Here is a 26023-nt window from a genome sequence, read left to right as displayed (position 1 = left end):
CAGAGGGCATCGATTGCTTTCCTCAGTCCACTATCAGTCAACTGCTGCCAGCTGAACTAAATGGCTTGAGTTGTCAGGTGGTTAAGAGTGATGACAGCTTGGGTGAGTAAGGAGAGAGTGAATGGGATGATATAAATTTCATTTATTTTCGCCTTCACGTTTAGATCCAAAGAAAATAAAATCGCTTCATGCTCATAGTCTGAAAACAAGCAAAATAATGGAACATATCTTCACGTTTAAGTAACGAGATACAGAATTTAATAGTGATAATCAAAGTAAGAAATTGTCATTACATCAGGTAATTGTCCAATGTAAAATACACATTTGTTTTAGTTGAAATTGCTGCGACTACTGATATAAGTGTGGACTGCACTACAAAATCCTATATCATAGTGTGAGTAATTTTGAATCATAGTAACGGTATATGCAAAAAAAATCTAGTAAATAATAATTTATATAGCAAATAAATATGTTAATTGCTCGTTTGGATAAGTGTAACTGCTCAGCAACGATAAACAACTAAATTCTGCTTTAACACACAAGTTCTGTCTCGTCTTTACATGTTTGGTAGATGTCTCACTTTTATGTGTAAACAATTTAAAGAGTGTAAAAAATGCGATATGTGACTGTCTTTTTCATGCATACATTTCACTACAGTCTCCATCAAGTGAACACTAGAGGCACTAAAGAGTAAACACTACCAAGTAAAACACCAACAACATTTGTCTCCCTGCTTGTCAAGTTTATTTGCAAAGGCTAGAACCAGTATTGTCAGAGCTTGAGCTCTTGAAGCTCCGCCCTCTTCCCCCCGAGCATCAGCTCATTTGCATTTAAAGGGGAAGACAAAAATGATGTGTTTTGGCTCATACCCTAAAAGTGGCAATTTTAACAAGCTATACAAAATTATCTAAAGTGTTTTGAGTTAAATCTTCACATACACACTCTGGGGACAACACAGACTTATTTAGCATCTTTTGAAAAGGGGCATAATAGGTTACCTTTAATGCATTTATATGTTTGCCTCACATTACAAGCTTGACATCTATGGATTTGTTGCATAGTAAACTTGCTCAGAAGAGCACTCGGTACAACATTGCACTTGTGATGTGAAGCCTGGGTCTGATAAAATAGATCAAGGACAGAAGCTAGAAGCTAATTAAAACAGCATTGGCTTCTTCAGCTAATGTGTTGCCAACAACCAATGTAATAAAATGTCGCAACAATCACACACAAATGTAAAAAATAAAATAAAAATAATAATAATACATTATTTAGAACTTTGATGTACTTGTAATGCACTTGCCTATGTAAATGTTCTTGCTTATAATGCCTCTTATGGATGTGTCATCTGAAAAGTGCAGCAAAATGTACCTACATTTTATGTTTTTTGAGAAATGCAGTCACATATTTCCAACGAGTCTGGTTAAAAAAAAGCAACATGCAACTTTCAGACTGCAGTCAGGCAGAAACATAGAGAGATTCAGAGTGACATGCTACAGTTTGTGACCTGTCCTTGTTCCCTTTCTATCTCCACCCTTTTCTTGAGAACATGAAAAATAAATATATGGACACACTAAACACTCACAGTGGCCCTAGATGCTGCTTTAAAATGGAAAGAGGTCCAGGGCTCCGGTAGATCACACTCCTCTTTCAGGTGGAAGATGCCTAGGGCAACTCCTACCAGGAAACCCACAGCACTCCCCCGCAAGCAGTTTGTGAAGTCCTGCTTTCAGTATGAGGGTTGCTGACAGCAGGCGAGGAGGTCCTGCCTGGACTGGGACACCCCTGGGACTGTTGTGTTTAGCATGGCACCTTATTTTAGAGGAAAGACAGGTGGGGAGATCTGCTTCTTACCTGAAAATCTTCTCTGGAGCCTGTTCCCCTGTGACAAGGTCGTAACCTCTTTCCAAGTTTGAGTATGGCCACGGACTGTGGGACAAACACACAAAAAGGCTCTGTGAGTATAAATGCTAAGGGTTTTATCTGAGTAATGTTAATAGTTACAGTAATAAACTAAATTAAGTTTGTCAAATCCTACTCTTAGAGAACCAATCCCCTGCAGAGTTCCACTACAACCATAATTGAATACACCTGAACCTGCTACCCAGGGTCTTCAGGATAATGATAAACTTCTGGTGTGCTGGAGCTAAACTCTGCAGGAAGGTGGCCCAAAGTGGCAAAAAAAGTATACCACTATGCTAGGATGTTCCAGTGTTTCAGGGGTGTTGCTAGGCGGTTGCTAAAGAGAACTGAGTGGTCATTAGGTGCAGTACTAACCACTAAGATTCTATGGTGTTGCTATCCATTTGCCAGTGCTGGGTAGATTACTTGTAATCTAATTCAAAATTACATAACATAATTTACCTAATGTCACCAGACTACTCTTTGATTACTTTTAGATTACTTTAGACCCAACTTGTTTAAGTTTCCTGGAGGTGTGACAGCTGTTATGTCAAGTGTAACAATGTCCCAGGTTCGTTTTAAGTCTCTGACTGGAGTCGATGGGCTGCTGTGATTTTTTTTTCTTTTCTTTTTTTCTTTTTTTTTGGACCAGCTGTTTGCATGAGTGAGTTCATTAACATGCACCGCATGAGTAAGGAAGAGTAGTTACTACACTTGGCATGAGGTGAGGTGATGAATCACATCTCTCACTCTCCACTCCCACCGCCACCCCCATCCCCCATTCTAGCTTTTAGTTTGGCCTATTTGTGAGGCATTGACAGAGTGCAGCATGCAGCACTCACCCTTCATTGCGGCCCCAATCAGTGCGGACACAGAGATGGTTATGCTCGGGGTCAGGGGCATAACCTTCCAGACAGCTGCATTCGCCTGCAGAGAGCAAAACACAGTGACAGATTATGTTCATTTATCCCTCTGGCAAATCAACCGCATGTCCATGTGTCACCCAGTGCTATTGCACACACTTCGATTTGCTCCAGACAAAAGGTTTTCAAAGTACAGTTTGTCCTATATGCAGTCAAGTGAATTGGGAAGAGTGACATGTGAGAGCTGGTTCTGTCTCCAACACCTTCACAATCAGATGGACACATATACATATTCACTTATCTTGAAAGGTATCACAGAGCTACTCAGCTCTCAGCAGGTGATGCTAGGAGTCAGTGATGCAAGTATGATGTGCCTCCTCAGTGACAGAGGGTTTGTTGGGTGAATCTCACAGAAATATGTCCATGTCTTATTTCAAATCAGCATCAAAAGTCTGTTTCATGGGGGAATATTCATATTGTAAATATATCATTATATAGGGAAAATAATGTTGAATTGTGTCACGTATGGTGTAAAAAGTCATAGAGGCATAAGCAATGAAAACTGTTATGAAAACTTGCTATAAACTTTTACTATTTTCTATATTTATGCCTATATTCTTTTCATAGTGGTAACAAGCTTCCATATGAGACTTTAAATGATGAAAAAATTGACAGTTCATTTACAGTTGTATAATATATTGTGTACATTTCTATGCTTTCATCTATTTTAGACATTAACATGAGATCTATAAACAAAGAACTTAAAAAAGGGTGCAAATTAATTTCAACAATAAGAAAAATAATGAGCAAGCCTTCATGTTCCTTTAATATAACCAGAAAAAAATAAAATAATAATAATAACTTCATTATTTGTTTCTGTCACTAACAAATCATGCAGTACAATTTTCATTGTTTCTCATTCTGCTTTATTCATGCATATTGAAATCAGGATATTTTTTTTTTGAAGTTTCCTAGAGTTTGCCAGCTCATGATTCATAACACAAACAAAACATAAAACTGACATGTTTTTGTAAAAAAAAATAAATAAAGAAAAAACATACTCTAACTAACATACTCTTCAAATTAAAATAAAGGGCAAATCTGAAAAGCAAGAGAAATCAGATACAGCAGTACTTTACTTGAATATGAAAGGAAATTTCAAAACCAGCTCTGGCTGGAGGGGAAACGAAACAATAAGAAAAGTAATTTTACAAACCGCACATGCAGACATTCATATTTCATGAGCTAGAGTGGTGAATATTAGAAATAATATGCACCCATCTGTACTCCTACTATGATAATGATATTCATCCCATTTAAAGGCTCCAATTTCACGGCTTATTCTTATGAAAACAAGCACAATTAGGCACAGCTATTACACTGGACAAACAGAGAAAAGTGAAATAGAAGGTGGACAGGGAAACAGTTGCCGACCACAACTAACATACATTAATGACCAATAGTAGTAAACTATTGCAATTTATTGCAGAGATGTATGGAATACCTAAATCAATCGTGGAATTTGGTCAGATATTTCTGAATAATTACTACTAATAATACTACCAATAAAAAATTATCTTTTGGGTTACATTTGAAAATCTTAACTTACACTTCAATATTCTGAAAATGCAAAATAGTTCTTATTACACATGTATTAAAAAGAGACAGAAGGAAAGACATATATGAGTTGCCTAATAGTGCGATTTAACAAAAAGGAATGAAAAATAAATAAAAAGGAAAGAAATACAAATAGATGGCAATTAGAGTGAAACTGCACAATCAAATACCAAATAGTTTAATAGCTATTATAATAGCAAATATAAGTGCTTAATAATATATATATATATTTTTTTGTTAGCGCATCAGAATATGACTGATACCTGTACCATCAAATCAGTATGGGAGCAGCCCTTCTGTTAAACAAAACAGAAAATGAGCCTTTCCATCTGTAAAAATGAAGGTTCAAATGTATTAAAATGCTTGTGCAGCTGTAAGTGCTAGTCCTCCAGACTATGTGCCAATTATTCTGATTTAGAGGTTTCAATCAAACGGCTCTCAATGATGATTTGAGCTATAGTGCAGGTAGATTGCCTATAAATGGTTGTCCTTCGAAGTCCTGTAAGGTTATATCTGAAGTAAGTTTGTGTATGCTACTTGGAGAAGTCTTTGAATTCTTTTTGAACAAAGTTGCAAAGTGTTTTAAGAGACTCTACTTGAAGGACTCGTGTTCAACAGAAACTTTACAAATAACATTTTTTTTTTTTTTTTTTTTTTTTTTGCTGCAGCCTTGGTGAGCCGAAGGGACTTCTTTCAAAAACAGTACAGAATGGCCAACTCAAAACCTTTGAAATGTAGGCCAATATCTATACAACAAAAGTAAAATATTCTTCAAGATATCCTCTTGTTACTATTAGTTGTAGTAGTAGTATTTATTCTGGAAAATATTATACACCATTTAACAAGCTGTTATGTGAGAAAATAAAAATAAAATCCTCTACAAAATTTAATTACAGATTTCTTATTTAATATTTATAGATATAATTTTACATTTTCAATATGAGGAAACATTACAGCAACCAAGATTAACTCAAGGTGAAAAGTGTTGATTAAAGTAATAGTAATAATGCTGATTATTGATTATATACAGAACTACTCTCATTGCAGTGCTGCACTTTAGCTGGACACAATCATGTCTACTGACACACGATGATCACAGTCATTTCTGCAATCTCACAAATATTTTTATGTAACTAACACAATGCAAACAGAATGTAAAAAAAATAAATAAAAATAAAATAAACTTGTCGAACAGTGTAACCTGTGTGATAGATTATTGTAGGAGTTTTGGTGAAAATGCAGAAATCAAATAATGGTAGACTCACGCTGCTCCAGTGATTTCTAAGATAATTATATTTGCTCATTTACTCTATATAAAATAACCACAATATAGAGAAAATATGGATTTCAGGCTACTCCCGGTAACAATGTGAAGTTGATGTCTAGCCTGAAGTTTAGTCACTGGCTTGAATCACTAATGCATTAAAAGCATTAAACCACATCTGCACATGATCTCTTACATATTACACCAATCACAGCTCATGAAATGCAGTTACAGTTTTTTTTTTTTTATAATTTTTTCTCAAGATTAGTTTCTCAAGTTTTTGTGCATCAAAAGAGCATTTCATTAGCTAACAGCAGTATCACTCTTGTAATTTTTTGACACAAATGAGTTGTTCAGAACATGCCTCCATGATTGAATATAACAATAAAGCCTAATGAGCATTTTAAGATTTCAAATCTTTATTTTTCAGAAGTGTATAAATTGATAATTCATAGTTTAAACCGGGGAGTTAGTTCTGAACATTTTAAAATGTTCAGTTGTAATTTATTTATTTATTTATTTATTTATTTTTATTGCAGAGTAATATGTGTAAATATCAAGAATATTTTGATTCTCCATTTTATGACCACTTTAAATGATGATGAAACAAAATTAAACCAGGAAGAGTCTGTGAACTCGTGAACTCCTGTGATTAATATGCTTTCATTAGAAAGTTTCTTATGAAAGGCTACATGGGTAATTTTCTGATTTCAAGGTTCAAGACGTGGGCATTGAGAAAGAGATATTGTTGTTCAGATGAATATTTCCCTGTGTTACAAAATTCCGAGGGAAGCAATTCCGCCTATAGACCTTGAGAAGATTTATCATGTTACACTCCCACAGAGACATATGGACAAAAGTAGTGAGAGAGAGAAAAGAAGGCTGATAAACTCTGAACACTATGAAATGACAGAGCCATTTTGTCCTCTATTGGTTGTGTAGGAGAGAAACAGAGAGAGATGGTACAAACAAGGAATATTTATAACAGATGAATACAAGAGAGGCTTGGCTAGCTTTTATTAAGTCATGAGTAAAGCATACATTTATGAATTTGTGAAAGAGGAGAACAAGGCAGAGAATCGGAGCTGATAACCTTGTGGTTTAATAAAAAGCTGGTTGTGGGCTGAGACTGTGCTGGCATCGGGCCGGATGGCTGAATGCTCTCTGATAGAAAGGGGCTTCTATCAGCCAATTCTCACTCGACACGGAGAGGAGCATCTGATAATACTCAGCCTGGCTGCGGTCATGGCAAGATCTGCAAAGTACATGAGCACAGAGGCGCTTAGAGCATTTAAAGACACATCTTCTCTTTCTTTTAATTCTGTGATGAATTACTCATCCACAAAGCAATTAAACATGTATGCTGTGATGTTTAATAAGAACTAAGTTTTGTGACAACTGGGAGCCTCATATTAGTACGCTCATGTTTTTGTTTGTCAGTTTGGAGTATGTTTGTCCAGTCCTAGCAAAAATGTGTCTGTAATATGGAAATGTCAAAATTAGCAGCTTTAAACTTGTGAGGGTGCGAAAAGTCCTTGGTTTAGATCCCGAACGAGCCCCCGATTTTTTTGATCCTAACAACTGGGGGCTCGTCTGGGAAGCCATTACCTTCCTTAATTTTTTTTTTTTATTATTTTTTATTATTTTTTTTTTATGGAGACTGTGTTCATTTTAAGCATTCTGTAATAAAAAAAGAAAGTGGACAACATTTATTTGAAACCGATATCTTTTGTGACATTATAAACGTCTTTACTAAAGAGAGTTTAAGTTCCAGTTTCTATTCTTCCACATCATTCACAAGTATCAGCTGTTCTTGTTTATTTGTCCTGCAATGTTACTCTCCACTGCACCAATTCATGCTGTGGTTTTTTCTCTCCATTATTCACTAGATTGTGGCATCAATTTGATTGTCCAACAGTCCGTGTCTTATCTACCTCTCAAACATTTGACATCCATTGGCTAGCTTTCTGCAGGATCACAGCAGCAGGAAATTAATTCACGTAGATCCGGCTTCCTGTTTATGACAGCTCATTAGTGCTCACTGCTTTCTCTCACTCTGGCCCTTGTATGCCTGACAACCTGGAAGTGTCTTGTACCGATCTGCAGCAATAAACAAAGATAGCTTGCATGTGAGGGACATCAAAGCTGTGTTTATTGTGCCTCATGCGAGATAAGACCATTTAAACAAGATCATGTGCACCAAGGGTCAAATTAAAACAAAATATCAGATATTGCTATCAGCTACAGATCACGAGGTGAGGTCACAGAGCTTTAATTTTGATTAATTATCAGCCAATAAATTTATTTTATTTAATTTTAAAATTATCAAAATAAGTTTTTTTTTTTTTTTTTTTTTTTTTTTTTACATTTTATGTGACAGTTTTAGTGTGAAAGTGTACTGTAATCTTTAACCACAATCCCAATATACCTGTAGACGACATTTATAAATAGAAAAATACTGATGAATCATGTCCAAACAAGTGTTCTACATGAGTGATTATTATTATTATTATTATTATTATTATTATTATTATTATTATTATTATTTTCAAGCAGTCAGTTGAAAATAACTGTTTTATACTCTGACATTTTAAAATATGATTAATTCTTTTGATGCAGTATTGAATTTTCAGCCACATTACTCCAGTCCTTAGTCTCACAAGATCCTTCAAAAATCATTATAATATGCTGATTTGCTGTTTACAAAACATTTATTATCAATGTTGAAAACAGTTGTGCTGATTCATGTTTTTTTTTTTTTTTTTTTGTAGAAAATTTTGTTTACTTATTATTATTATTATTATTATTATTATTATTATTATTATTATTATTATTATTATTATTATTTGTCTTCTTCTTTGGGATTCCTTATTGAATAGAAAGACTTTAATTTGGTATTTTATAATATAATGCAGATAAATTTGTAACTGTGGCATAAGTATTTTACTGGTGGTGCCTGAAATGTTTAAAAAAAAAAAAAAAAAACCTCAGGTTTCATGCTTTTGATGCATGTTGGGAGTCTTTTTAAGGACCCTCCAGATTCCACGGCTTAGTGCTTACACCATACGTATGGAAAGATAAAAGATGCCATTGAAATACAGACAGTATAACATTAATACTACACATTTTCTTTTGTCTTCAATAAGCATTATATGCTGCACACAAAAGTGCATGGTGTAAAATATAACTTATTAATAATTAATAACTTAGACATATTGCAGAATATTAACATAATTTTATCAAAATATTATTTTATACATAATCAAACTCTGTATTTTGGGACACACAACATTGTGGTTGTCCTATTGTGGGACAAACAGTTATTGTTCCCGTTGGCTGAGAATTTAGAGCTGATTAGTCTGCACATATTATTTATTGTAGCTAGTATATTAGTGTGTCTGAACAGCACACATAAGCTGTTGCATTTATTAACTACTACAATAATATCACAACCCCTGCCCTTTTTATGGCTATTAAAATACTTTAGGCATTACTTATATCTTATTTAGCATAATACTGTAATATGAACTGTAGATTCGGAGACATGAAAATATTAACTTTTTTATAGCTATGCTTTGAGAGAAGATTGATTGCAGTATGGCTAATAGTGGCTTAATCATTATGCATTACGTTGATGCTTTTTTTACTTCTGAACTCTTCTGACAAAATAACAAAACTATAGTCTGTGTTGATTTCACAGGAACAATAATCAGAACATAGTACAACACAGTATGTAACTGTAAGAATTTATATATATATATATATATATATATATATATATATATATATATATATATATATATATATATATATATATATATATATAATTATTTTTTTTATTTTTTTACCGCATACTTTTTTGTGTATTTACCACTTACACCAGCTTCTTTTCTTATACTACTACTGCCTGTCCTTGTAGTGTGGTGTATCTGCTGTCTTCATGCACACAAAGTTAGAGTGAAATGGCAAAAAAATATTATAATTGTTAATTGTACATGAACCCATTGCAATTAAATATTCTGCTATCTGTACATTGTACATTGAGAAACTTCAAAAGAAGTTGAAGCTGTGAACCAGAGACAGTTCCATTCATCAACTCACCTCTGGTGTCTCTTTATTCTGCTCTTGTTCTGATTAAACATGATTTCTGCAAGCATGGAGTCTAGTGTTAATGGCTGAGTGAGCAGATGAAATAGAGATTCTAAGACGAATAAACTAGTACAAGATGAAGAGAGTAATGCATCAGCTCTTGACCGAGTATTCAGCTGATGCTAAGCTCAAAATTGCTCCCTTTACGGAACAAAAAAAGATTAGAACTCTCTCTCATTAACATATCAACATCTCTAGAGCTCCAGTGTCATCCTCAACACTTAAATATGGGTGGTGGGTTGGGTGGTGGGGGGTTATCATCTGGATTCAGTCAAATAACTGATTCCACACCATCACACCACAAATGCTGAATAGATTTTTGATTGCTCTCCGAACCACTGACTCTAGCAGCCTTTATGAGGAGTCTCTTCCTCCGCATTGTTGATAAAATGTAATTTAAGTCTTATAAATACTCTGCATTATCCAATAAGTAAAACATAGATTACCATATGTTCATTGATTTAAAAGAATTGTTAAATAATTATATATATATATATATATATATATATATATATATATATATATATATATATATATATATATATATATATATACACAATTATAATATATATATATATATATATATATATATATATATATATATATATATATACCTTTGGCTGCACTGATGTCAGTGTGAAAATCTATATAAAGTATTTTATAGCAAAAACTTTCCATTAAATCCTGGATGGATAAACAATTAACTATGGATTACATACAGCAAGGACCACAATTATTTAATCTAATCCTCAAAATATATAGAAATATAGACTTATATATAGAAATATAAAATATTACTGAAACAATTAAAGATTTTGACCAACTTCATAATAGTGTTATTTAGTAAGATTTAATGTGCATCATCTGAAAATCCCAATGTCCCTTGATAGACCGAAAAGCTCACATAAACAATGGTATGCCAAAGTTATACAAGAGTGACTGAATGGCAATCCATGCATATGCAATACTGATTTTTTTTTTTTTTTGACATAATATACACTATAATATTAAGCTGTATTTGTTTAAACAATTGTGTGAATATACTGTATCTGTAGCTTTAACTATATGACTGATATTTGCATTTAATAATTGGTTCCACAAGGTGGCAGTGCTGAAGAAATGGAAGAAACGAAAAAAAAAAAAACACCAATATACATAGGGTGCTTCTCAAAGCTAAAATTCATGTATCCTCATTTCCTCGCTCCGTCCTCCAGCCTGTGACCTGGAAACCGATCGAACTTAGCCATCCTGAAGGGCATCTCAGTTCTCTAATTGCTCCATGGGAAGGCAAGGAACAAGAAATGAGGAAGCTTCCTAAGTAGTCATGTACGAGAATATACTGGTTTAACCTTCACTCGCATCCTAAGGGGGTGGAGCTAGGATGCAAGAAAAGGAAACGATATACAAATAGGAAATGAGTATTTCCCAAGTACCCAAGGTTTAAACAGACCTGCCACTCTAGTTTAAAAGAGCGTTAAGCAATTTTTATTGACCTTAACTCCTGGGGAGAAATAGTGCAGACAGTGGACAAAGTCAACATAACTTTATAGTTTACATTTTATCATGATGCATTTCCCTGGAAATCAAACCAATGCTCTTTTAGGCATCATGGAACAAAGAGAGCTGCTCTTAGATTCAACCTCCTTGAGTCCTAACAGCTAAAACACTGCCTAAGAGATTTAACCAACTTTAACAAAGACTGGTAACAAATGATCTAACAAGTCAAGGGTTTGGATGAATTTGAATATACTGTCAAATTAAATGTATTGCTCTGATCAATATTTGACAAATTCAGCAATTACTCTTGGACTACATACTAGGGGTCTTAAAAAAAAAAAAAAAAAAAAAAAAAAAAAAAAAAAAAACACATTCTAATGTTCTAGCAAGTCTGCCTGATCAGTTACCAAAGAGGCATGTTAAAATCATCCTGGAAAATAAAACCACCTTATTAAAGTGATAGAATGTTGTGTTGCAAAAATGAGAACACCCTGCTGAAAATTACAAAATAAAACTACTTATTTTTTCTTCCTTGTGCAAAAGAAAGGCAACAAGTGAGCATGTTTAACCAAAACTGTAAAAGAAGAGTAATTTCTTGACAGTTCAGAGTATTACACAACCCATTAATTATTTATATATTTTTTTGACAACAATAGAACCACTCGGCAGAAAATCATCAAGAGATTTGTCTCTTTGCACAAAAGAGGACAGTTGTACAAGAGGAATGCCAAACCATGGTTTTAAGGGTGAAAATACAGCAATACATTGACTTGAAATAATCTGGCCTTCACGTTAAGCTTTCGTTTCAAGTGATTTTTTTGCAAGGAAAAATTAAAAAAAAAAAAAAATGGAAAATTTTAAAGTCAGCAAAAGCGTAGAGAAGTGGCATGCATTGTTGTTGTCCACAGCTAAACTACCTATACTGTAGACAAAGCACAATAAACTAATGTATCCTTCTCCAAAGCTCATATTTGCAAAATATAGATTTCTGCCACTGTATACTGTACTCAAACGTTTTCAATTCAACAGCATCTAAAATGCTATGGCATTGAGAGGGGAGGAGTGAGAAGAAGTGGGTAACACTTTAGAATAAGGTTCCATTAGTAAATGTTAGTTAACTACTTCCGTTAACATGAACTAAGCAAGAAAAATCCTTCTACAGCATTTATAAGTCTTAGTTCATGTTAATTTCAACATTTACTAATGCATTATTTAAATCAAAAGTTGAGCTTGTTAACATTAGTTAATGCACTGTGAATTGCCATGAACTAACAATGAATAACTGTATTTTCATTAACTAACATTAACGAAGATGAATAAATACAGTAATACATGTATTATTCATTGTTTGTTCATGTTAATTAATACATTAACTAACATTAACTAATAGAACCTTATTCTAAAGTGTTACCAAGAAGTGTTTTGTTTCCACAGTGAAGTTCTGTGGTAATATAGCTCTTAAATAGGGAATTATGAGTGCTGAAGTCATGAGGGATTTGTGCTTTATCAGTGCTTATGATTCTATCTACCTACCTTTATTTTGCATGAATAAATATGTTAGATGGAAACATCAAGATGCACACCGATTATTATTATTATTATTATTAATATTATTATTATTATTATTATTATTTTAAATCCAGTTAACCAAACTACATTGGAAACACAATTTCCAAATTGCTCAAAAATGTCAAGTGACTTTGCCTCAACAGATGGAGCAACAGGCTTTCCTGGTTACAGCAACTTTAATTTTTATTACTGATACTTTGCACCAGTTTCCCGAGAAGTGACAATGTGTTTTATTCTTGTGAACATATGGGATAGAAACAGTGTTCAAATGTTGTATGCCATATTCTAATTCCGCACATAAATAAATAACTGCTCCGGGTGTGTGCTCACGGTGTGTGTGTCTTCACTGATGTGTGTGTGCACTGTGGATGGGTTAAATGCAGAGCATGAATTCTGAGTATTGGTCACCATACTTGGCTGTATGACACAAAACTTTCACTTTGTCACTTTACTTTAGGTTAAATTGCAACTTTGGATAGAAACAAGGTTAATTATTTCAAGAATTTACACACAAGTGCATGATTTAATGCAAGAGCCTCAACCAGATGAAGTTGGGTGGAGGGGCTGGCAGTTTTGTCTGCTCTTATGTACCCAGCAGTGTCAAATCAAACCTAAACCTCTGAAACAATCAGTGATAAGAAGGGTCAGAGAAGTACACTTAAAATTATGGAGGAAATATGCATTACTAGAATTTCACAGGTTTGATTAATTTAATCAGGTTCATTCAGTTCAAGTTCAATGTGTTGAGTTCACTCATTAATCCAACCCTTTTGTTTAAATAAAATTGGCCAATTTATTATTTTATGGATACTAACGACACATTTTCTGTGTTCTGTGTTTTTATTAAGCATATGTTTAATAAATGTATATATTTACATGAACTCTACAAGTGATCGTTAAGAAAATAAATAAATAAATAAATAAATAAATCTGGAAAAAGGTATGGAAAAGTAACAGGAAAAAAGTGTCATAAAATGTCATGAAATAAAATGTCATAATTTCATAAAATGTCATATATATAAGTTTTTTTTTTTCACATTTAGTTATGTTGTTGCTTTATATAAACGGCTTAAAATGTATTTATTTTAACATCAATTTATTCTCTTTACACCATAATGACAAAGCAAAACATAAATAAATAAATCTGACTATATAAATTGAGAAGGAAAAAAAGGTCTCACTGTTAACTACTTTTTTATCTTATTAGCCTATTTATTGTTTATTAGTTATAAACACAAAATCATAGCCATATAAACTTAACCATCATGCTAATTATTAATAAGCAGCAATTTAATGTATTGAGTGTATTGAGGCAAAAATAATAATGATAATAATATTAATTAATAAATGAATTAGAGAGAATTGACACTCTCCAAACAACAATAAACTTTTGTCCTTTGTTTGTGACTATCTGTGTCTTTTGATTACATAGTATTCCAATTTTACCTAGATAATAGCATTATGCACCTTTTCTTTTCTGTCTTTCAAATGCTCTTTTCCTCACCTAACACATTACCCTCCACACACATTGTCGCTTAGCATACATGCGGCACTTTTTCAGATTGCCGTTCCTCTTGGTTTCCAGATTCACCTTCACATTTATGAATCTAATCTTCAGTGTTTATTGAAGTGGCTTCATGTATCACCATCGACCGTGCATTAGTGATCTCATCCGACATTATGCGCTAAAGGCAGAAGGGACGTAATCCAATACAGGTTCGTTCTCATATAAAGTAACATTTTCCTCTTCTTTAAGGCCAGTTAAAAGAGAATACGAAGAGGTAGCATCTAAATGTCAGGTCACACAACACTGGCTTCCAGTTTGGAGCTTTTGTGGAGGAGCTCTATTATTCACTGTGTTTAAAAATAAATGCAGACCTATATGATTAAGTGGAACTATATTTAAAGATATTTATAAGGCCAAACAATAAAATAAGTATTCCGGGTTAAGCAACAAAAACATCATCTGCTCCATGCTGCTTATTACCAAAGAAAATTTATTTCAGTAATTGAGCAAATTATTTTCAGCGTATGTAAACGAATGGGGAACATGTTTAGAGGAAATAACACATAATGGAAGAGTGGTATGCACAGACACTTAATACAAGTTGTTTTCAATTGCCATTATTACAAATAAATAATTCAATAAATCTGTCACTGTGATTTTCTCTGTGGAAAAGGAGTGTGCTTAAACGTATCGAAAGCATACTTGTTGTGTATTTCAAAACTTATGTTTTAGAATAAATTAAATAAGTAAATTTAAGTAATTTTTAAATAAATGTACACTTATAAATTTACACCATAATGCATTTTCATGTATTTGTGTACTTTTTTTATTTTTTCCCTCCTTACAATGAAAGCCAATGGCTACCATAATCTTTCTGATTTCATTAAATTTTTGAGTGGGTTACTTTTTAGGAATAACTATTTTAAAGCATGTTGTCTATCCATCTATCATTAAGCCACAAGTTTATGTCTGTAACTTTCACCCTGTGCATCAGACTAAAGAGCACCATGTGTTTCTGGGTCCTAACCGTATTGCAAAAGAGCTACAAAGACAGATTTTAGACAATAACTGTAAATGTCAAGCATGATGCTCATAAGCCCCGGGTTTGAGACATCACAGCGGGCTTGTGTTATTCCCCTGATCCCCAGGCATTGGCATGCTTATCACACTGACGCCATGCAAACCGACTCAACCTGACTGAGACCTTGAGCCACAGATTACCACAGAAGGTCACAAGCAAATAAATATGTTTCCTTGTAAGTGTGGCAGTCAGGCCTCAATACTGTATTTTTCTTAGTGTGTGTACAGGTTTATCCTCCATTGTGGAGACATCTGGTCATAAAAAGGATAGTAAAGCCTGAGATTTTTGACATAGTTATTGCTGTTACATTATATCTATCTTAAAAAAAGAAATAAAAAAGGGGAAAAAAAGGGTTTCTATGAGGGGTAGGTTTAGTTTAATGGGTAGAAAAAAATATTGTTCTGTCAGTATAACAATGATACAAGTCTACTGGAAGTCCCCACAATTACAGCCATAAAAATGTGTGTAAGTGTGTGTGTGCTTGTTCACTCACCAGTGTCCTGGTCACAGAGCTGTTCGCAGGGGTCCGTCGTTCTCTGGCCACAGTAGTCTCTCACCCACTGGGTGGAGGTGTTGGTCTGGTAGTACAGGGTCAGTTTAGCGGGATTTAACCAGTTGGAGACATCCAGATAACTGCCCATGCTCACCACAAAACTGCTTCCTATATATTTATATATAAAAAAAGGACAGGATTGAAAATACACATTTATCTACTGACCTTCAAGAAGAGCACACAACATTTATACAGGTTTTTTTTTTTTTTTTTTTAATTATTATTTTTTTCCCTAAGATGTCCTACACTGAAAACAATTACTCTAGAATTCGAAATAATTTTAATTAATAAATTGCTAGTAAAATTTTTTTACAAAAAAACAAAACAACAACAACAACAACAACAACAACAACATAATAATAATAAAAAAACCCTGCAGTTAACACTGAATTTAAATAAATAAATACATAAATAAGTGTCAGCTAGCCCAGAGTAGAAGTAGACTGTAAATTTACGGTTAGGTTAAGGACTACCGTAAGTAAACATGTACTTGGAAAGTTATTTATGGTCAGTAGAATGTCTGTTGGGGAGCATCAAAATACAGTGTTAGATATTAAGCAGACAGTCTGTTTTATGAGTGCTAATGACTCTCAAAGTTACTTATGGCCAGTAGACTGGCTAAAGTGGACTTTCAAAATAAAGTGTTAGCAGTAAAACAAATAAATGAGGCACATAAAAAATGCAAGAAATTTACAGCCATTGACTGACTGCGCAACATAATCTATTTTAAGTCCTTGTTTCCACCAAAATGTTTGTGTTAATGTGATGGTTGGTAATTGTTGTCCTGGCACTTCTCCACTGTGATTGGATAGCTGGGTAAAAAGCATTAATGATTGTTGCTTTTTACCCAAAATGCTAAATGTGCCATGCTCTGTGGGAAACAAAAGCTAACTGGCTCTTCTTGCTGCTGCAGCCGTTTTATTACAATATACTGTATGTGACACTTACATTTAAAACTATTGAAAAATACATTTTAGTGGAAACACAATTTAAGACCTGGAGGTTAGAATCTCTTGAAACATCTCCAGGGCTAAGATCAGTGTTCATAAGTCCATCCAAAAAACACTGAACAAGGATGATGTGCATGGCGGGACATGCTCTTCAATATCTGCCAAAGCCCAGATCTCTCCCCAAAGCAGAATTAAGCAGTGTTTCTAAATAAGTTTCTCCTTCTCTTGTGTGTCCATCATCTCTCAGGATGACGTTTACACCTGTCCTGTTCTGCTGATGTGTGAATTCAGCGCTTCCTGAAGATAAGGGCGACTTAAATTAAATTGCTTTGCTGCTACATAATCCTCTCTCCCGTCTTAAACCCGAGAGCAGAGGCTGAGCGGGACGTGTGGACGCCTGCCAGACTGACACCCACTCAGGGACGCCCAGGAGCAGCGCAGATACACAGGGATTTAACACAGTGTGGCAGCTTTTGTGCCTGAGCTTCACTACATGGCAGTATGATGAGATGCAGCCATAACAAAGTTTCTGCTGGAGTAAGAAGAACCGTCTAGCTCCTAAAGTATATAAAAACAACAACATAACTGTAATAAATAACATTGTTTTGTTGGCTACACAAAATAATGTGAATATGAAATTATATATATAATGATATAATATGCATAATGATAAAGATAAATATGATTCAATCTATTTCTTAATTGCATTTAGAAACGTTCTTGCATATTTATAGCAAGCATTGTCCTAGCTCTTGTATTACATTTTACTTCTTTTTTTACATGTGCCTTAGCTAAATAGCGTTTTTTATTTATTTATATATATATATATATATATATATATATATATATATATATATATATATATATATATATATATATATATATATATAATTATTATGGTTCCTCTGGTTAATAAGTTTTTGGGGAGAATCAGTATCGGTTGATTCATTTTTGGTTCATTCATTCATTGATTAAAAAAGAAAATCAGTTAGACCATCTTTTTAGCCCATCAGTGTAAAGAGAATTTATTCCATTATTTATTTGCACTTTGATATTTGTTTTTAAGTCATATTTATTTAAAAGGCATTCAGTTTGAGAACATCCAACATAAATTGAAAACCATCAGAAGGCTGAAAAAAAGAAAGGTAAATAGAAAAAATAATAATAATACCATATATATATATATATATAACCCCAAATCTTTGTTGTAAAACCTGAATGCATTATATCTTAAAAAAACAAACAAACAAAAAACATCATAAACAATCAGCTGCTGAATGTCAACGAACAGTTTAATTAGAAACCTGATGCTGGCGACTGTGACCTCTTCAAATCTCAAACTAATGTAGAACTTAAAGATGATTCTTATTATAGAACTATTACAGAAGCTATATGCAAAGTGTGGTCTAAAAAAAAAAAAAAAAAAAAAAAAAAAAAAAAAAAAAAGATGGAGCCCATGACCCTCAGACTATCTATGACAAATCACCTAGAAAACATGCTCTGAAATTAAGATATTTGTGAGTCCTGGAATGCATGTGTATGTCTGTGCGTGTGTCCTACTTCATATTTTGGGTAAAAAACTCCAAAAACCACCTCTTTTGTTCAAATCTCACTTCTGTTTCCTTAATGATGTGCAGGTTTCTGTGAGAGCTGGCTGAGGGGTTGGGGTATGACAGAAAACATCATTAAACTTACAGAAAAAAAAGAAGTCTTAAGATCTCTCTCTCTCTCTCTCTCTCTCTCTGTGTGTGTGTGTGTGTGTGTGTTTCTTCAGTCTTTAAAAAATAATCACTCAGTTGTGTAAAACAATAACCTTCATAACGAGGTTCCAGAAACCAGATAAAAGGGACAAATTATAATAATATGTGGCACATATACAGCAGCAGTATGCTGCCCAGGTGGAATCTGCAATTTAGGTCATTCCAAAACAAGAAGCTGCAGTTTCCCTCATCACATCAATTTATTTATTTATTTATTTTTTTCTCACCACAACACTCGGATGTAAATTATTTCAGATGTATTCTAAATATATCACAACCAGATCATCTCACAGCTTTTGCACTTGTATGTGTGAGTGCATGTGTGTGTGTGAGTGCATGTGTGTGTGTGTGTGTGTGTTTTGGCCATGTTTGTTCTCTGAGGGTTAAAGCAGGCGAAAGCTGACAGATGGTCCAACATCTCTGGACTGCAGCATCAGCATCTCATGGCTTTAATTGAAAGGTTCCTATGCTCTTCAGCAGCTGAATGTCTTCTGACCTTTCCTCGCTCTCACCCTCATTACTGTGCACAATCGCTGTGGGATCGTACTGATCTCTTGCTTTCATCGTTTTAAGATAATTTCAGAAGGATATATTATCATTAATTCATTTGAATAATTCGAAGCATATATGATGAACTCATATGGCCATGGCTGAATTTTCACTCAGTCTCTCTCTCTGATACACTGACAAACTGTCCAAGCTAAATCTCAAAGCAGGCAGTTAAAAAAAAAAATGCTATATTTTGCCACCATTTTAATCTATAATGCATACCTCAAGAGGATGGACCAAGGCCTTTTTCCAAATGGTGCACTTGATGTGCACTTGTCATTTTGCTAGGGCTGCTGCTTGCACGTGTCAGACGGTAGGGTTTCCAAATTGATATTCAAATGTTTCAGAGGAGTGCTCACAAGTGCCACATTTGTGACCACTACAAGTTCTTGATGTACATGTTTTTATAAGTTTAGGGCGGCATTTGTGTCAGGGTTTGGCTGGTTAGAATGTTCATGTAGTACACATTCTTGTGGCATTATCCAATTACAAGGCTCACTGGAAAAAAAAAAAAAAAAAAAAAAAAAAAATAACTAGAAGAAAGACACACTCCACAAATGTACCCTTTCATACATTTCACTGCAGGTTCCAGCTGAACACCAGTCGTAGTAAAACACCAACAACTTGCATTCCTTTTCTCACAAATGATTTTCACAGGGCAGTGATTATTGATTAACAGAGACTTAATTTCAAATGGTTCCTTGCACAATACTATGGTATGAGCTCAAAACACTTTTACATAGTGTATGTTTTGAAAACTAAAACATTTTGATGTCTGCATCACATAACCAGCTCCATATATATATGGCTTTTCTGACATAGTAAACTTGCTTGGTAGTGCACCTGGTACAGCATTACACCCACACACACACACCCACACACCCACACACACACACACACACACACACACACACACACATATATATATATATATATATATAATGGGTATCAGACATAGTAGCAGAAGAAACGGTTGCAGAAAACTCATTTTCATGGTATCTTCTTCAGATTTGAAATATAAACTCTACTCATTACTTTTCTAGATTGCCCCAGTACTGATTTCATGTATAAAAAATAAATAAATAAATGAATAAAAATAAAATGGTTGCGTAGCACACTGAAGTAAGGAACTGTTGCAATTTTAGGTTAAGTAGGGCATTTTCATGTGTGAATCCCATAATGGGGGTCTGGTTAACAGGTTAAGTGTAAGTGCTGCATTATTTCCGAACATTATAGAGAATTAACCTTTTGGTACCACTCACCAGACATTTTATTTCCAGAATACCACCAACAACTAGCATAATTGAGTTTTGCCAGATTGACATTAATCTGTGTCAGACCGAAGGCACTGTTAGTGCCTCACACTGGACATTTCATTCTGGAAGTGTTGCAAAGAAGCAAAATATAATTTTATCTTTTCACAGCAAGGTTGTTCATTCAAATACTTTAACTAATAAAATGTGGAAAGATACTCAGAACACAATGAAAGAGACTTTAGATACAAGTGTCTACTAAATGCATCACAATAACGATTACAAAAATCTTTGTCTGGCTGTCTATTGATTGCTCACCATCAGCGATGAAGTGTTCAGGAACGTGGAGCGTGACCTTGACGGTGAGAGGACAGGACGTTTGTGTGCCGTACACGACTGCCACCACACACGTGCAGACGGTGATCAGTGTTAAAGTGGCCTTGCTCATCGGGCTCTGAGGGCAGCCTGTGGGAACAGAAAGAGAAACATGATTATACAGATCAGACACCTGCTGTTATATCACGACATGTCTCCCACTCACCATCACATGGACCCCTCACTGAACTGCTGCACCTCCACCATTATTCCTTTATATATATGTAATATATATATATATATATATATATATATATATATATTAGTGCTGGGCAACTCTAATTTCTTTTAATTGCAATTAATTGCATTATTGTCTGTGATTAATCGCATTGTTATCCACAAATCTAATAATGCAGTATTGTATTGTGCACTTTTTCATTTAAAAGTAGGCCTGCTGCTATATGAACAAAAGTGTAATAACATTTGGTTTGCAAACACCTTAAACAAATGAGATGCTTTTTTACAGCCGTTCCTTTTATACAGTAAAAGTGAAAATATGTATTGTAGACTAAATCTCAACGTATAACATTGATGTAATTTATCAGTGAATTTATCTAAGAAAGTTCTGGTAACACAAGGTAACTACATAGGGTAGGGTTAGGTTTAGGGGTAGGTTCAGGGTTAGTATCTAGTTATTACATAGTTATTGTAATTACTATAATAAGTACATAGTATGTACATGAGGAACAGAACTGTAAAATAAAGTGGCACCAAAATATTTTATAGTTTGCTGCTGTATATAAAAACAAGTTATGTTCAGAGTCCAGAGCCTCGATCATAACATTATAATAGCATCTTCCTTTTGGAGACCTGCATGATCACGGGACCCATCGCAGCGAAGTATGGCGTCGGACAACGATGTGTTAAGTGAGATCGCTTCTCTGCTGTCTTTACGTGCTATCGGAAACTTCCTATTTCCAACTTATAAAGTCATGATTATGAGCTTGTTTTCGGTTAAAAATAACATTGGACAGTGGTTTGTGAATGTTGATGCTTCGCATAAATAATTTGTTCAGGAGCATCCCTTGATTTGTCTGTATGTGTATTCAGAGCCAGTGAGAAACTGACTTTCATAAAAAAAATAAAAAAAAAAAATAAAAAAAAACCTGCATTAAGTGGTGTGCAGTAACGGAGTAGCTTTACTTTGTTACTGTACTTAAGTATTTTTAAGTATCTGTACTTTACTGAGGTCATTTTATTTTTAGTAACTTTTACTTTTACTTCACTACATTCCAAAGCATAAGATTGTACTGTTTACTTCACTAAATTTCATAAGACATATCTTTATCGTAACGGGTGATCTAAGCCCACTGAAATGCTTGAATGTAGAAACATCAGCATCAGTGTTGTAGGTAAAAAAAAAAAAGAAAAAAAGAAAAAAAAAAGGAAACGCACAAAAAGCACAAATTAAATAAAATAACTCATGCATGTTCAAATTCCCTGCTGTCATAACAGTTACAATTTTTTTTTTTTTTAATAGTTGATTGCGATAGTTTATAGAGCTAATTGCAAAAATTTTAGGGTGGCGGGTGTTTGGGGGTGGGGGTGGGGTTGGGGTATGAGTAATCAATTTAAGGGGGGCTATAGACTATAGCTATCTAATATAACAAAAGGTAACAATTTTCTTTTCCAAGCTGTTCTCAGAATTCTCCACTTCATTCCAATTTAATGTCCTATATTGCTTGCCTTGGTGAGCAACAATAACCAAAGGAGGGGCGGAGCTTAGGTAAAGGTCAATTCAGACCGCTTAATAGACTGAGAAGCTCTAACTCTACAATAAAATGAGGAATGACAAGTGGCCTGATGCATTCTGAGGACAGCCTGACTATAAATTGAATCCTCGAGCTCCCTGTAGTGGAGACGTGGGAGTGAGAGTGTTTATTCCCATGTCTCAAAGCTCTGTGATGACGATCAGATTTATGTAACATAGAAAGAAAAGCTTAAAGTCTAACAGGAGCAATTCGTCTGTGCAGTTAAGTGTGACGTTAAACTAAACTCTGGAACCTCCACATTTAGTGAGAAATGACAAATAGGATTTGACATCTTTAATGAAAATCGGAAGCTCTGAAGTCAAAAAACAGCATGTAACAAAGAGGTAACAATTAAATACCAGCACCAGATCCCAACAAGTAAGAAATATTATTCTCACAAACATATTGCTGATCATATTGCTATTTTTTTAATTAGCTAAGTTTAGAAAATATTTTGTTAAGACATGACTGGTTTTTATTTTATTTTATTTTTTATTTTTTTTGCAGAGAAACAGATCAAGGGTTTTCATAACCACCCGAAAAGGCTTAGATATCAGAGATAGTCTAAAAATAATATATAATAACTCTTGTCTTGAAAACTTTGAAAACTGTGCTGAGATACACTGACTAAGTGTTATAGAGGGCCCTGTGGGGTGAGATAAAAAGTGATAGTAACTCCTCTTCAAGCAACTTGAAGAACCTGAGATTTCTGCAGACTGCATCCAAACATCTTACAGATGCTTGTATTTGTTTTGTTGTCTCTGCCGTGTTCAACACTCCTCCGAGAGGTCACACCTGGCTTGTTCTTCACAGTGCATTCACAGTATCTCACGTCTCTTCCTGAACAATCTGTTCCTAACTGTAGCCGTAAGTGAACAACCCAGGAATATTAGTTACATCTTGACTGGAGATCCACAAATTTATTTATGGACACTGAGCCAGTGGATTAGAAACACGTGGATTTGGACACAGTTAAACAAAAGTGCAAATCATCACCTGGAAGAGATTCTGAACTCTAAAAAAAAAAAAAAAAAAAAAAAGGTATATGCACACATTATAGATCTTGCAATGTTGTACATATTTAAACATTATTTGGTAAGACTTCACACTTATTATTAACATTTATTCATTTTTGTAATAATGTATTGTTAGTTCACCTTAGCTCAAGTCCATGAATAATATTATCATATTAGTAATGCAACTAATGCTAACAAATATAAGCATATTTTAAAGTGTAGCACATTATGTTATGCTTATTTTTATAAGGATATAGGCCAAATTGCAACACATTTTTAACAAAAACAGGTCTTTAGTACATTATAATGAATAAAAATCAGTAAAGTAAAAACAGAAAACAAATATTAAAGCCTTAAATCCTTTTCAAAATATTTATATCATATATACTTTATATGCATTTTATATAATTTTATACAAAGAGTTAAATCATAGCACCTGTTTTATTGTATTATTCCCTCAACTGATTCATTCATTCATTCATTCGAATTTCCCTGCTACTCATATCAATTCACTGAAGCAGTCATTGCTAGTTCAAAGATTTATTATTATTATTATTATTATTATTATTATTATTATTATATGTTTTTCAAGATAATTTATATATACTACGTGCCGTTGAATGCTTGAATCTGATTTATTTGTGCAATTATTTTCTGGGAAATGCACGGCGAACGAGTTCCAGGCAGCTCTCTTTACCGTATTACAGTTCCATATCACGTCACATAGTTAACTGTAACAACAGTCATGCAGTTTGCACAAAAAGGTGTTGTCAGCACTGCCCTAACGATTTTATCAGTTAGTGTAGCAACTTAAAGGCTACACATGACATTTCTCACTAACAAGGTAATAACAGCACTGTTTAGAGACACTGCAGCAGAAGAGTGTTTAGAGACACACAGAGGTATATTAGCCTAATTCACACAAACTCTCTCTCTCTCTTTCTTTCTTTCTCTCTCTCTCTGTGTCTCTGTCGCTATCGCTCTCTTTCTAATAACTTAATTAATAACTGCAATAGAATGCTATCAACAGCTCAAGTCTCCATTAACAGCGTTAAAATGACATTTTGGTACTAGCAAAAGAGGCACTGTAAGAGATGCGGAATAAATATTCCTACTCACAATAGCGATTTAAGTACAAAAAACGGACAAATCCCTTTAAATATATCACCTGATTGATGTCTTGATTTTTTTTTTTTTTTTTTTTTTTTAATGCAGCTAGTGCAAATGTATGTTTTGCATTCACTAAAAAGAGCTGGCTCAAAAGTGAAAGAGAGATATTAATCCCAATAGTAACTTTGTTATTGGCCCAAAACACAATAATATTGTTTTCTGAATAAAGTGATGTGGTGCAAAAGCATTTAACAGGGTTATTTTGAAATTGTTTATCAATACTGTCTTCCAATTACAATGTATGATTATGATTATGATCACAAAACATGCACACAGAAACAAAACGATGCAACCAGAACTTAATAATGTAGCCTATATTTTAAGTACATAAATTCCATAACAACTGTGACAGGGTTGAAATAATTGTATACATTTGGGTTAGTAAGGTTTAAATCAATCAACATATTTAGCTTAGGCTATTTAGAGGTATTACAGTAAGAATCACCATTTAATTACCCATCTATATTAACCACTAATCTAGGATGCATACACTTTTTTATTTACTAGTTTGCATGGCATTCATTTAAATGGCACGTGTGTTTGTGTGTGTGTGTGTGTGTGTGTGTGTGCTGAAGAAAGAAATATCTTCATATTGACAAATTATGTTAAGTAATTTAACAATGATTCATATGTATGATTTATACATAAAGACTACATTATATTACAGTGTTTAGTTATTTAAGTTACAGAAATTATGGCTTACTATGATGACACATCTTTATACGTTAAACTGGCTGCAATCACTGTGAAAGACTTAAGAGCATTTAGCATATGTACCAACATAACAGCATACAAACACTCCGAACACACTCAATCACTCACTCACTCTCTTTCTCTCTTGGCTTTCAGAAGTGAATGAGCAAGTCCTTGACAAAGCTTAGCAGAGCTTCTCACTTGTGTGTCCTTCATGCTAGAAAGCATCTTCCACACAATGCTCAGCTACACTACAGGATGTGCATTGAAAATGCTCTAACATACATATAAAACATGACAAATACTGATTAGACACAAAAACACACGTACACATAAAATGTAGTTTACCGTTCTGTTAATTTCTGATGTGCTTCTGATCACTTTCTGTGTCTGTCTGCAATGCAGTAACTCAATGGATAACTTCAGTCTGAACTGTTTATCAATGACCATTTTTTAAACTGAAAATCGCAGCTTGACAAGAAAACAAATATACACAACATAACT

General features: G+C 33.9%; 1 protein-coding gene across 1 annotated transcript in view; it reads right to left on the bottom strand.

Moving 5' to 3' along the window:
• LOC127957904 (astrotactin-2-like) overlaps positions 1–26023 on the bottom strand; it is a 489389-nt gene that overhangs the window by 183637 nt on the left and 279729 nt on the right. Inside the window, exons 6-9 of the mRNA XM_052556604.1 lie at positions 20833–20979; positions 15943–16110; positions 2745–2829; positions 1855–1929 (exon numbers count right to left, since the gene is read on the bottom strand). Coding sequence (XP_052412564.1) covers positions 1855–1929; positions 2745–2829; positions 15943–16110; positions 20833–20979 — 475 coding nt within the window. The remainder of the gene's footprint in view (positions 1–1854; positions 1930–2744; positions 2830–15942; positions 16111–20832; positions 20980–26023) is intronic.

The sequence above is a fragment of the Carassius gibelio genome, chromosome B5 (assembly GCF_023724105.1).
Source record: "Carassius gibelio isolate Cgi1373 ecotype wild population from Czech Republic chromosome B5, carGib1.2-hapl.c, whole genome shotgun sequence".
Taxonomy (NCBI): domain Eukaryota; kingdom Metazoa; phylum Chordata; class Actinopteri; order Cypriniformes; family Cyprinidae; genus Carassius; species Carassius gibelio.
Note: the sequence above shows the minus strand (reverse complement) of the source record. Positions and strands in the feature narration are given on the sequence as shown.